This window comes from Somniosus microcephalus, chromosome 3 (assembly GCF_052327205.1).
Source record: "Somniosus microcephalus isolate GS21.2 chromosome 3, FLI_Smic_1.0, whole genome shotgun sequence".
In the NCBI taxonomy this organism is placed as follows: domain Eukaryota; kingdom Metazoa; phylum Chordata; class Chondrichthyes; order Squaliformes; family Somniosidae; genus Somniosus; species Somniosus microcephalus.
The window spans coordinates 339,831,042-339,845,493 of NC_140989.1; the positions used below are offsets into that span (position 1 = coordinate 339,831,042).

The window sequence follows — 14,452 nt, forward strand, 5'->3', positions numbered from 1 at the left end:
ACATCGTCAGTATGTGAAAGGTGCTGTGCTGCATTTGCTGTGTTGAACTGATCATTAGAGACATTCTGGAAACAGACAGTTTGTATAGAACTCCCCTTATGTGACACCATACTTTACTTCAACTACATCATCCAGAACGTACACACCTCTCGACAGCTTCGAACTGTGAATTCTTTAAAGGTTCGGATATCATCAATTAGAAGGTTCATAAGCCGTAGCTTGTCAGAGAATCCAACAAGAATATATAGGCCAGATGGGTGCAGAGCAACGCTGTATGCCTCCTCCTGAAACTCCTTATAAAGCTCCAAAACACTAGGAGGAAAGAGGAACCACCAATAAATGTCAATTTAAAAACAAATACTGGAAGGGAATTCACCCAGAGCTAATTTCCAGTCAAGGGATTTTAGTATTTAAATTCAGTGTTTAAAACATGTTAAACAAATGCATTTTTTAATTCAAATACTGTCTCCATTCAAATGTTCAATTGCAATGGCGGTTCACACTTGTGTGAAAACTGAAAGGAGCTGTCAAGGTAATGTACCGGATTTGCTCTGTACATGGTCAGCTTCACAGAATAGTGGCTGATCTTTTTACTACTACATTTTTTTGGGAAGCCTGGATGCAAATAAAAATACTGAAACTTTTTGAAGAGCAATGCTTCACTAACAAACTGAAAAATAAGGCAGAACAAAGGGAGAGTAAAGAAGATGGACGACCCATCTTCATTATTGGGAACACAACATCTGATCACTTCTCAACAAGTGTACTTGGGAACAAAATTAATCATTAACTACCCTTAGCAAGTGATCAAAGCCATACCAGTATTTCCAAACTCAAGTCAGACTTTTCCTGTACTAGAGATTCACCAGCAATATAGGGATCCTAGAGAAAAAGGTTCTGCTCTTTCTCTCCTTCTTGGCCCACCCTTCTTTGCTTCTCTCAGAAAGACATATGCAGGAACAATGATTTAATACCATTATCATAGAAGCTATTTAACAGAAGCATAGCAGCATACTTCTAATTTGAGTCCCAAATATTGCCATGTCCAGCCCTGAAGTGATTAACCTAGTTTACTTTCAATTTCCAATTACAATGTGGTGCGTCTAACTAAACTAGTGAATACATAAACCAAAACAGAAAATGCTGGAAGCACACAGCAGGTCAGATAGAAGCTGTGGGGAAAACAGACATGTAGATGTTTTGGCTGCAGGTCCATCTTCAGAACTGGACCATAAGAGACTGATCAGCATATTAATACAATCAGAAAAAGGGGAGGGGAAAAATAAGTACTTAAAAAAAAAATAGACAAAGCCAAAGGGGAATTATGAGTAGATTGATGCAGCACATCATCTCAGTAAAGTAATGGACAGGAACAGTAAGGGGTAAAAATTCAGTCGCGCCTCTTTCTGGGTGCTAACTTCGTCAGGGCACTACTTTTAGCACCCCAAAAAAGTTAGTGACCCTGTGCCATAAATTGAGTGGTAGCGCCCCAAGCAGGAGGCGGGGCGCTACTGGAAGCACGCCCCCTCCTTCCTGGGGAGCTACCAATCAATATCGTAGCGCTACGCACAATAGTGCCACACACGTCTGCACGTAGCGCCCCGGAACTACAGGCCTCCCTCCCCTGATTAAAGGGGAGGGGCCTAGCTCAGAGTGCACCGGGGCCCTGCTGGACAACCAGGGAGCGGGGTGCCGGGTAAACAGCCCGGCACTCAGGAGGAGTGCCAGGCTGACTGATCGCGGCCGGCACCAAACATGAAGAAGCGGAAGGGGGCAGGTGCTCGCAGTCAGCCCAAAAAAAAGACCGCCCAGCACATGCCCTTTAATTTGCGCTGCCGCGGCCGTAAAGATGCCACCCTGACCCTGTTGGACATATCGTCTGGCAGTAGGTCAGGGGGCGCGACCGAAGTTTGCGGCCAGGGCATGAGCGGGGCGCTGCGCACGGTGATGACGTCATTGCCAGAGGCGGGGCGCTATCGGCTACCGCTGCTGCTAACCTCCCGCTGAATTTCGCAGTTGGCATTTGCAGCGCCGTGCCCAGGGGCACTAACTGGAGGTGCAAACCAACCCATTTTCCCCCCAAAGACTTCAAAGAAACAAAAGGTATATAAACACTATCTGCTGATGCACAGAGTGGTCTTAAATAGAGTGCTTCTAAACAGAGTGTTAAAGTTGGGAATTTGGAGAGAATGGGAATTTGGAGCAGAGGGGGAAGGAGGTGCTGCTTTTTGCCTCCGATACTTGTAGTATTGTGTTATAGGTAAATATTTAATTTAATCTACCGATAACTTAAACTAGATCTCGTAATTAGTAAAAAAACTAAAGTATAAGTAATTAAATACATAAACTTTAATGAATTAAATAAATAAAACAAGGTTATATAGGGATGGCAGTGCAGGTGGTGCGCCGCAACTGCAGCATGTGGAAGCTTGTGGACAGCATCGTGATCCCGGACAACCACATTTGCAGTAAGTGATTGCATTTCGAGGAACTTCAGCTCAGAGTTGTTGAGCTGGGGTCTGAGGCATCAGGGAGGGGGAGAGTTACCTGGACACTTTGGTCCAGGAGGCAGTCACACCCCTTAGGTTAGGTAGTGGCACAGGTCTGGTTAGTGGTCAGGGACAGGAGGGTGTGACTCTGACTTCGGCAGGTAAGGGGACCCCAGGAGCAGTGCGGGAGGGGCCTCGGACTTTACCCTTATCCAACAGGTATGAGGTTCTTGCTGCCTGTTTGGAGAAGCACAGGGTCTGCAGGGTGGATGAACAAACTGATGACAGCACTGTAGTACAGGAGACCATTCAAGTGGGGGAAGTGAAAGGGAATGTTATAGTAGTAGGGGACAGTATAGTCAGGGGTATAGATACTGTTATCTGTAGCCACAACCGGGAGTTCCAAAGGCAGTGTTGCCTGCCCGGTTTCAGGTTTAAAGGTATCTCCTCGCTGTTATGTTCATAAATAAATAAACGTCTTCATTATGAACAGTTAGCTTGAGCTAGTCATTAATTCAGCCATGTGGACTAGTGTACAGGCATCCATCTTGACTACTGCCTTGTGGGTAGACCACTACTAAACATAAAGCTCCACCTAGTGTACCATTCTAGAATGACATGTTACTGATCATTACATCCCCCTTCCTTAGAGGTTAAACAAAATCAATATCAATCAATCATAACGACATAAACATCTTCACAACAGTCAACACATTTTCAAAGCTTTACTTTATGAACTCTAAGCTTTTCATTCTTTTATTATAGTTTTCTTTATACTCAAAGATTAAGTCTATCAGGCTTTTTTACTTCACGTGTGGATCTTCTCAGCACAGGTAGTTCTGATGGCCTAGAAATTCAGTAAGGCGCTGCAAGCTTTGCGCCCAGTTACCGCCTAAAGAGGGCTTCTGCGCCAGTAGAGGAGGTTGCGCTGATATTGAGCTCGGCGGTAATGGCGGCGGTAGCCGGTAGCGCTGCGCCGGCACTGATGACATCATCGGTGTGCGCAGTGCCCCGTTTCCACCCCGATGCCGGCCCGACGCCCATATTCAGTTGCTGCCGCCTCCTCCGTGGCGGCCGCTACTAACATCCGGAGACCAGGGCCTTACTGCAGCCTTAGTGGGGCGCATAAAGGTGGAGGTGCGGCCGGCCGCTTTTTCGGCGGCCGCCTGCCCGCACCTCCTTCCCCGGCCTCCTCCACCACCCCCCACGCGGCATTGCCGGCTGCTTTCCGCAAGCACGGCACTTCTCCGTGGTGCCGGGCTCATTTGCCGGCACAATCCAGCGGCGATCTCCCCGTTGCAGGCACCTCCACCTTAAGAGAAGGAGGAGGCCTGCAGTACCGCAGCCTGCCGCACCGCATCGGGTGGCGCAGCGGCACTTAGAGCGCTGAAGTTCAGTTTCAGCGCCCCAAGCGGGGGCGGGCACACCCTGGAATAGCGCCCGGTTCCGACTTGGGGCGCAAAAAGTGAATATTTGACGGTCGCACATGGCTCCGCGCCCAGCGCTAACTTTTGGCCGTTAGCCAGCTGGCGGAGCCTTAGTGAATTTCTAGGCCGATGTGCTTTCATGAGAGCCTGTATGTGTGTTTGTGTTAGATTGTTCTGGTGGTGAGTGACAAGATTCAGTTGCGGCATTGTCATCGATTTGCTCTTGGACAGTTTCTTGTGTTTTCAGGAGGGAACGGCGGTTCCTCCTGAGAATCTGTCCTTCCTCAGTTCTAACAGTGTATGACCTTGGTCCTACTTCCTCAAGAACTGTAGCTTTCCTGTTCCATGCATCTGGATCCTCAATCCTGACAACATCATCCCTTGTCAATGGTTTCAGAGTTTTGGATGACTTGTCATAGTGTGATTTCTGTTTCAGCTTTAACAGTTGAAGTCTCTGTCTCAGTTCCTTACTCTGCTTTTCTTTTGCACAGCGGGGTAGCGTGGTGCGCAACTTGCGACCCATTAGGAGTTCAGTAGGTGAAGAACCAGAGTCTAAAGGGGAGGCTCGGTAGCTCAGCAGGGCGAGATAAGGATCAGACTTGCGTTCTGTTGCTTTCTTCAGTAGCTGTTTGAGAACTTGAACACCTTTCTCTGCCTTACCATTCGACTGAGCATACAGAGGACTGGATGTGATGTGTTGAAAGTCATAATGTGCTGCAAACTGTTGCCACTCCTTACAGTTGAAGCACGGACCATTGTCGCTAACGGCAATCCTGGGAATCCCATGTCTGGCGAAGATGGATTTAACATGCATTATGACACTGCTTGCTGATGTGCTTGAGAGCAGCGCCATCTCAGGATAGTTAGAATAGTAGTCAATCACTATTAGATAGTCTTTACCATTCAAATGAAAGAGGTCCATACCAACCTTTTGCCATGGTGCTGTTGGTAAGTCAGCTACTATCATTGGTTCCTTTGCTTGTTTGTTTTGGTGTTTCTGACATGTCTCACATATGCCTATCATGTTCTCAATGTCCTTATTTATGCCAGGCCAATAAACAGTGTCTCTTGCTCTCCTTTTGCATTTTTCAATTCCAAGGTGTCCCTCATGAATCCTTTTGAGCATGTCTTGACGTAGAGCCTGTGGAATTATTATTCTGTTCTGTTTTAGTAATAGTCCACTTGCGACACTTAACTCTGACCTGATGTGATAGTACTTTGGACAGGAACCTTTAGGCCAACCATGATGAATGTTCTCTATTACTGTTTGTAGCACTGTATCTTTTACTGTTTCTTCTGCTATTTGCTTTGATTTTGTGTCTGACACGGGCAGCGCAGCAGTGACCATTCTCACATGAACATCCATGTCTTCCTCAGTAGAGCTCACATGACTCATTGTGGGTGCTCGGGATAGTGCATCTGCTAACACTATGGCCTAGAAATTCAGTGGGTTGCGCCAGCCGCTAACGCCATAAAAGGGCTATATTTCCGGCGCTAGACACTTAGCGCCTGAACGCAGTCCAATCTGCGCCGACGCCCAAATTCAGTTGACATTTAGCGCCGGCGCAAAGTGTTTGCGCCCGCTCAGGTGCGCGCGCAGCTTATGACGTCATATCGTCGCGCAACGCTGTTTGTGCGCCCCAAACCGGAAATTCAGTGGCGCCCGCCCAATGTGGGCGTGGCGCTGCTAAGAACTGTGAGGTGGAATGCAAAAGAGGCCCTGTGGGCCTCGGGGAGTGCAAATTAAAGGGCACTTACACTGACCTATAAAGCCCAGCCATTTTGCTGCAATGACTTTACTGCTTTGGATTTCTGGACAGAGACCAAGGGACAGAGCTTACTGATTTGGGACAACATAGGAGAGGTATTTTTGGCTTCTGGCCAGTGCTTTGACATTTGATTCATTGTGATTTATCTGTTCTCAACTTTATTATGGGGGCTGTATGGGGGGCCAACCCTCAGTTGCAGCATTATGTGCGAAGGGCTCGCAGACGCTGTGAGAGAGGGCCAGCCATGCCTAGACGCAGAGGGGCCATCAGGCGTCGGCAACGTAGGCCTTACCCACTCAGGCAATACCGGCAGCAGGTGTCCTATCTCACCATGACTGCGGCGCATTGTGTGAAGAGGCTGCGCTTCAGAAGGGAGGTGGTTGCAGAGATCTGCCAGCTGCTTCACACAGATCTGCGTCCACAGCTGATGTGCAGGACATCTCTCTCAGTGGAAGTGAAGGTCACGGTGGCTCTGAACTTTTATGCAAGCGGCTCCTTCCAAGCCGTTGCTGCAGACATAGCGAACATCTCCCAGTTCGCCACGCATCGCTGCATCCGGCAGGTCACCGATGCCCTTTAAGCGAGGAGACACCAATTCATCTCCTTCCCCATGACCCGACAGAGGCAGGAGCAGCGTGCAGTCGGATTTGGCAGGATCGCGGGCTTCCCCATGGTGCAGGGCGCCATTGACTGCACGCATGTGGCTATGCGGGCACCTATCCACAATGCCGAGGATTACCGCAACCGGAAGGGCTACCATTCCCTAAATGTACAGCTGGTGTGTGACCACAGGCAGCGCATCCTAGCTGTCAATGCCCGCTTACCAGGAAGCAGCCACGATGCATTTATCCTGCGCCAGACTACTGTGGCTGACATGTTCGAGGCACAGCCTCCACCAAGGGGATGGCTTATCGGGGACAAGGGCTACCCTTTGTGTACATGACTCATGACCCCGCTCCGCGCGCCCAGGACCCCAGCGGAGGAGGCATACAACGAAAGCCATCAAGCCACAAGGAACATCATCGAGCAAACGATAGGCGTCCTCAAGCAACGGTTCCGCTGCCTGGATCGTTCCGGAGGATCTCTTCAGTATTCGCCGGATAGAGTCTCCCAGTTCGTCATCGTGTGCTGCATGCTGCACAACCTGGCTATCCGCAGGACTCAGGCACTGCCACCTGGCATTGCACCACCACCTCAGGAGGAGGAGGAGGAGGAGGAGGAGGAGGAAGAGGACCAGCCCAGGAGGGAGCGACAAGGGCCAAGGGCCATCCGCCGGGGGCTTATTGATCGACACTTCTAGGCCCCCTGTCAGGGAATGGCCTGTGGCAATGAACGCACCTGAGGCAGCCGCTCCGCAAGCCCTCAGCCGGTTAACGCAACAACCACTTCAAACATGACACCTGGACATGCTGAATAAATCAAAAGCTTTATTTCACAAACTCAGGGCCCTTCCCACATGAAACAGAAAAACAGACAAGACCCCCAAAAAACAGTCAAAAACATCTGTCACTCCCAAAACCTGGGGAGGACTAACAAAACTTGCCCATCCAAAAGGCCTTCAACAGCGGCCTTACAAAAATAAGCCCCCCCCCACAACAGAGACACTCCCATGAGAACAAAAAATGCCTTGATCCTCGGCCTCAACAAAATAATGCCCCCCACAACACAAGCCCCCCAATATAAAACAAACCGCTCTCACCACACTCTAATGGGTGTGCCGAGAGGGCGAGTCCTTAGACAGGCTTCTCCGGCCCCTGGCCGACCTGCTGCTCCGCCTCAACCTGGGCCCTGCGGGTGTGGCGAGGCTGGGGGAAGGCTCATGAGGGCCACAAAGCGTGTCGGCAGATGCCCTTGGGGGTCGGCCTAGACGAGGCCTGGCCCGGGAGGGGCCGCCTGCTGACTGCTGCAGCTGTGGCTGGGCAGCATCAGTCTTAGCAGCAGCTCGTCGCACCTTGGCTGGGGGAGTGGCAGTGTCGGCAGCACCATTGGGGGCAAGCTGGCCGATGGCAGGTGCGCGCTGCTCGCCAGAGACACTGGCACTCGGCCGGGCTGGCAGTGTAGCAAGCGCAGCAATCTGGGGGAGGCCAGACCGCTGTGCTGCAGCAGGGCAGCGGGTGCCATGGCGATGCCTCCGTGCCACAGCGAGTGTGGCAGAAGTGAGTGCCCGAACTGCCCTGGTATGTGCCCGCATCAGCTCTGCCAGTGTCTGGACGGCACCACTCATCTCGCGAGTCGCGTCCTGCGCTGCCGCCAGTTGCTGCACACCCGCATCCTGCGCTGCCGCGAGTTGCTGCACACCCCTGTCCTGCGCTGCCGCGAGTTGCTGCACACCCCTGTCGTGCGCTGCGGCCAGTTGCTGGACACCCCTGTCGTGCGCTGCCGTGAGTTGTTCGAACCCCCTGGCCTGTGATTCCCTGAAAGCCACCACACTCTGAGCCAGGGACTCAATGGCGTGAGGCATCTGTTCGACCACCCCCATGAACTCTTCGTGACGCCGCTCAGACGCCGTCGACATCTCATCGAGGACGCGCACCTCCTGGGTGAGGACCGTGTCCGGACTGGAGGGCGGACTCTCCATCCGGGGAGAAGGCCGCCGTGCTGGCCGGCCCTTCCCGCGTGCGTCGACCCCACTTGGGCCAGGTTCTGCCCTCCCCTCCAACACCTCCCCCCTCTGGGCAGAAGGCCGGCGTGCTGCCGGAGCCTTCCCGCGTGCGTCCACCCTACTGGGACCAGCTTCGGCCCTCCCCTCCAACACCTCCCCCCTCTGGGGAGAAGGCTGGCGTGCTGCCGGACCCTTCCCGCGTGCGTCCACCCTACTGGGACCAGCTTCGGCCCTCCCCTCCAACACCTCCCCCTGGCTCTCCTGCAGGCCAGACATCTCCCCTCCATTGCCATCCCCTGGCGCGGAGGAGGGTTCCCCCGATGTGCCGCCTTCCTCCTGGTCCTCGACGTCCTCCTCCTCCAAGGGCCTGGCTCTCTGCGCTTCAGGGATCACCTCCTCCTCACCAGCTGAAAGCAGGAAGGCACAAGAGTAGCTTTAGAGTGAGGACAGGCCGTCAGCGAGGGAGGCCTGAGTGGTGCATTATGCGCATTTGTCGGTCAGTGGGAAAGGATGTAGATCTGAAGCGCGAGGGCAACGAGAGAGGTGCAACCGGTCGTGTCCTTACCAGTGGGTACCAGTAGAGGGTCCGCCTCGCCGATCGCGACAGGGCCAGTCACCCGGCCACGCATGAGTCATGCCACGCTCTCCTCCAGATCAGTGAGCGCCTGGTACTCGGGACGGCCTCCACCAGTGACAGCCTGGCTCCTTACATTGCTCGCCAGCTTGGCCTGCAAGAGAAAGGACGGCCTCTAAGTACAGTGTGGTGCCCTGTCGCTGTGTGCACTGCCTCCCATGGTGGAATAGCTTGGCCAGTGTGGTGCCCTGTTGCTGGGTGCACTGCCTCCCATGGTCGAATAGCTTGGCCAGTGTGTTAAGTGCAGAAAGTGCTATTGATGAACATGCAAGTGCCATTGCTGCGGGAGGAGGGCTGCCCATTAGGCCTTTGAGGTCCCTTTGCCCATAATGTGAGGTGCACATGCAAGGATGAGGGGGACACTGGAAAGGGTACTCACCTTCACCATCCGAGTGAGGTCGTTGAACTTCTTGCGGCATTGGTCCGCACTCCTGGGGACATCACAGGTGGATGACACCCTGCGGGCGATTTTGCCCCAGGCTCTCCTGTACTGGCTCCTGGGAGCCTTCCTGCCACTGTCCGGGCACAGGATCTCTCTTCTCTTCTCCACACCATGAATGAGCACACTCAGAGCATGCTCTGAGAAGCGCTGCGCTCGCTCACGGGCCCTCTCCATTGCTCCAGGCGCTATTTTGGCACACCAGTAGTGCTGAGGCCTAGCTGCAGGGCTCCAGTATGCAGGGCGTGGCAGCAGTCAAAGTTGACCCTTCACCCTTTAAGAGCTGGCCGGCGTCAGGGTGTCTGCTGTCAATCAAAACATGACCGCACCTGCGCTGCGCCCAGCTTCGGCGTTATTAGGCCGCATCGCCGGCTTAGCGCCGGAACACAGCATTTCAATGCCAGTTTCAGCGCTCGGCCAAACTTAGGGCCAACTCTACTGAATTTCGGCGATGTGGCCTACACTTTCCGGCGGGCGCTAACTTTAGCGTGCGCCCGACTTTAGCGCCTCAAAAGTGTCCAGACTGAATTTCTAGGCCTATGTGTTTGCCTGGTGTGTAGATCAGTTCAAAGTCATATCTTTGCAGCTTCATCACGAGTCGTTGAATCCTTGGAGACATCTCATTCAGATTTTTTTTAATGATGGCAACCAGTGGGCAGTGGTCTGTCTCAACTGTGAAGGTGGGAAGTCCATATATGTAGCCATGGAACTTTTCTAGTCCAACTACCAAGCCTAGACATTCCTTTTCAATCTGGGCGTATCAACACTCAGAATCAGTCATAGACCTGGAGGCATAGGCAACAGGCTTCCAACCTTCACCCTCTGCTTGTAGCAAGACCGCGCCTAGGTCATCTTTTGATGCATCCGTTGACACTTTGATTCCCTTTGTTGGGTCAAAGAAGGTGAGTACAGGTGTGGTTGTCAGCACTGTTTTGAGGTTCATCCACTCTTGTTCATGTCTTTCTGTCCATGCAAACTCATTTGTTTTATGTAGCAGGTCTCGCAGACAGGCTGTCTTGGCTGACAAGTTAGGAATGAACTTTCCAATGAAGTTTATCATCCCCATGATGTGTAGCACTCCTTTTTTTGTCAGTGGGTCGGGGCATGTTGAGTATGGTGTTTACTTTTTCCATATTTGGCTCTATTCCTTTACCAGATAGATTATCTCCTAGGAAAGTGACTTCCTGGACGCCAAACTGACACTTGGCTTTGTTGAGCTTCAGTCCATTCCGACGTATGCTCTGTAGCACTTTAGTCAGTCTCTCATTGTGTTCTTTCAGTGTGGAGCCCCAGATGATGATGTCATCAACACAGACCCAAACTCCTTCCAGGCCTTCAATTATGTGTTCCATCGCTCTATGAAAGATTTCAGATGCAGATATTATCCCGAAAGGCATTCTGAGGAAACAATACCTGCCAAATGGTGTGTTGAAGGTACAGTATTTGGTGCTCTCTTCACCCAGTTTTAGTTGCCAAAATCCTTGTGAGGCATCGAGCTTTGTGAAGTATCTGGCACCTGACATTTCACTGGTGATTTCTTCTCGCTTGGGAATCTGGTAGTGTTCACGTTTTATGTTTGCATTTAAGTCCTTTGGATCCATGCATACTCTTAGATCATTGTTCTTTTTCTTTACACATACCATGGAGTTAACCCGGTCTGTTGGCTCTTCGACTTTCCTGATGACTCCTAGTGTGGTCATTCTGTCCAGTTCTTTCTTGAGCTGGTCACGCAGGGGTGCTGGAACTCTCCATGGAGCATGTGCCACTGGCTGAGCATCCTCCTTTAGCTGGATCTTGTAAGTGAATGGTAGAACTCCAAATCCTTTGAACACATCCTGGAAATTACTCACTACAGAATCCACTAAGTCATCTGGTCTGCTTATGGCACAGTTTATTCGGTAGACTCTCCTGACCAGTTCTAAGTCCTCACAAGCTTTGTCACCTAGTAGTGAATCAAGTCCTTCAGCCACAACAGAAAACATGAGATGATGCACTTTGTCTTTGACTGGCACTTTAAGTCTGCATACACCTAAGCTATCTATTTTCTGTCCATTATAGTTCTTCAGTAGTACTGACTTTTTCTGTATTTTGGGCTTTTCTTTCATATTGTTAATGTCACTCATACTGATTAGGTTTGCTTTTGCCCCAGTGTCTAGTTTCAATGTAACTAATGCTCCATTTACCTGCAGTGGCATCATCCATTTGTCCTCTTTTACTGCATTAACTTTATGTTCAGCATTGTCCATTCCTGAGGGCTGCACATTTTCTGTATCCTTTTCGATATTGTCACATGACACCATTCCTACAAAAAATGTCTCACTTAAATCAGTGTCCTCAATCACATTGACTTGTTGCCCTTTCTTTGTTTTTACTTTTGAAAAGCATTGTTTGGCAAAGTGATTCTTTCCATTACATTTTGTGCACATTTTTCCAAACGCTGGGCATTGTCTTGACTGGTGTTGGTAACCACAGCATTTACAATTGAAAATTCCATCCTCCGATTGCTTTGCATTTCTGTTCTGCCCATTTTTCTTCCCCTTGTAGGACACAGCACCGACAGCAGCACTATCACTTACTACAGTCGCATTATTATTAATTTCACTTAAAGTCTTTGCGTGCTGTTGAGCTAGCTCACTGGCATGGCATATTTTCACAGCTTTCTCCAATGTTAGTTCATTTTCTCTCAACAAACGTTCCCTGACCTTTTTATCATGAATATAAAACACAATCTGGTCACGAATCATGGATGATTTCAGTTCAGAGAAATTACATGTCTGTGCTTTCAGTTTCAGATCGGTCACAAAGCTATCAAAAGTCTCATTTTGCTGCTGTGTCCGTGAACGGAACACGTACCTCTCATAGGTCTCGTTCTTTTTGGGAGAACAATGTGTATCAAACTTCTTTAGCACATCGTCCATTTTTTCTCTGTCCTCCTCTTGATCAAATACAAACGTATTAAATACCTCTATTGCCTGAGGGCCTGCAACCGTGAGCAGTAACGCTATTTCCTTGCGTCTGGCATCGTACCGAACCCGATGGCAGCAATGTAGAGTTCGAATTGTTGTTTGAAAGTCCGCCAATTGCAGTCGACATTCCCTGTGAGTTTCAAACCCTCCGGTGGCTTCAAATTCTCCATGTCACGTTTCACAATATTCAGCAGATATTACCAATCCTGGTAGTATGTTATGTTCATAAATAAATAGACGTTTTCATTATGAACAGCTAGCTTGAGCTAGTCATTTATTCAGCCATGTGGACTAGTGTACAGGCATCCATCTTGACTACTGCCTTGTGGGTAGACCACTACTAAACATACAGCTCCACCTAGTGTACCATTCTAGAATGACATGTTACTGATCATTACACTCGCAGCTGGAGAAGAATTTGGAGTGGGAGGGGGAAGATTCAGTTGTCGTGGTCCACATAGGAACCAACGACATAGATAGAACTAGGAATGAGGTCCTGCTGAGAGAGTTTGAGGAGCTAGGGTCCAAATTAAAATGCAGAACCTCAAAGGTAATAATCTCTGGATTGTTACCTAAGCCACACACAAATTGGCAAAGGGACAAGCAGATCAGAGAGTTAAATGCGTGGCTCAAAGATTGGTGTGGGAGGAAGGGGTTTCGATTCATGGGACACTGGCACCAATACAGTAATAAGGTAATGCAATAATCATAGGGGACTTTGATCTTCATATTGATTGGGCAAATCAAATTGACAAGGGTAGTCTAGAGGACGACTTCATGGAATGCATTCGAGACAGTTTTCTAGAACAATATATCGTGGAACCAACCAGGGAACAGGTTATTTTAGACCTTGTATTGTGTAAGGAGACAGTGTTAATTAGTAATCTCATAATAAAGGATCCTCTGGGGAAGGGTGATCATTATATGACAGAATATGAGATTGAGTTTGAAAGTGACATACTTAAATCCGAAACTAGAGTCTTAAACTTAAATAAAGCCAATTACATAGGTATGAAGGGGGCGAATTGGCTGAGGCAGATTGGGAAATTAGATTAAAAGGTATGATGGTAGATAAGCAGTGGCAAATATTTAAAGAAATATTCCAAAATTCTCAACGAATATATATTCCATTGAGAAATAATAACTCCATGGGAAAAATGATCCATCTGTGGCTAACTAAAAAAGTTAAGGATAGTATTAGAATAAAAGAGGCTTCTAATGTTGCAAAGAATAGTAGTAAGCCTGAGGATTGGGAGAGCTTTAGAAACCAGCAAAGGATGACCAAAAAATTGATAAAAAGGGAGAAAATAGAATGAGAGTAAATTAGCAAGAAATATGAAAACAGATTAATGACCCAGAAATTCGGGTCTCCACGGGTGAGTACGCATGGGGTACTCACCCGTGGGCCCGATGGAAGTGCCGGCTTCCTGCATGCACTGCGCATGCGTGGGAAACCGGCACTTCCGTTCCTCTGAACGAAGAGGTTCAGAGGTCGAACGCGTGCGCAGGGGAGGCTGCGCGTGCGCATCAAATTTAGTTTTTTTTTTTACAGGTTTTCCCGGGAGGGTAAGCCTGCAGAATTTACACATTTAAAAAGCAGGCGTAAGCCCTGCTTTTTACAAGGTAAGTGGTGAATTAATTAAAATTAAAACATTTTTTCCACAGGTTTATTATTTTTAAAAAGCAAGGTAAGTTTATTTTTAGCCCTGTTAGAATATAAAATTATTTTTTTCAAAATTGAAATTATTGTTTAAAATAGTTATTTAATGTAATTTATAGTTTACTAGCTGAAGTGCCCGGCGGTGCCGAGGGTTTTTTGAGGGCATGTTGTTGTTGGAGGAGAGAGAGAGAGTGGCTGAGGGGAAGAGAGAGAGCGACTGGGGGGAAGAGAGAGAGCGACTGGGGGGAAGAGAGAGAGCGAGAAACTGGGGGGAAGAGAGAGAGCGAGAGACTGGGGGGAAGAGAGAGAGCGAGAGACTGGGGGGAAGAGAGAGAGCAAGAGACTGGGGGAAAGAGAGAAAGCGAGAGACTGGGGGGAAGAGAGAGAGCGAGAGACTGGGGGGAAGAGAGAGAGCGACTGGGGGGAAGAGAGAGAGCGAGAGACTGGGGGGAGAAGAGAGAGCGAC

At 49.5% G+C, this 14,452-nt stretch overlaps 1 protein-coding gene across 1 annotated transcript in view; it reads right to left on the reverse strand.

The window, feature by feature from the left end:
- The window catches only part of cfap57 (cilia and flagella associated protein 57), a 131,186-nt gene that overhangs the window by 62,121 nt on the left and 54,613 nt on the right, over positions 1 to 14,452 (reverse strand). The window contains exon 7 of the mRNA XM_085983245.1: positions 147 to 312. Within this exon, the coding sequence (XP_085839371.1) occupies positions 147 to 312 (166 nt within the window). The remainder of the gene's footprint in view (positions 1 to 146; positions 313 to 14,452) is intronic.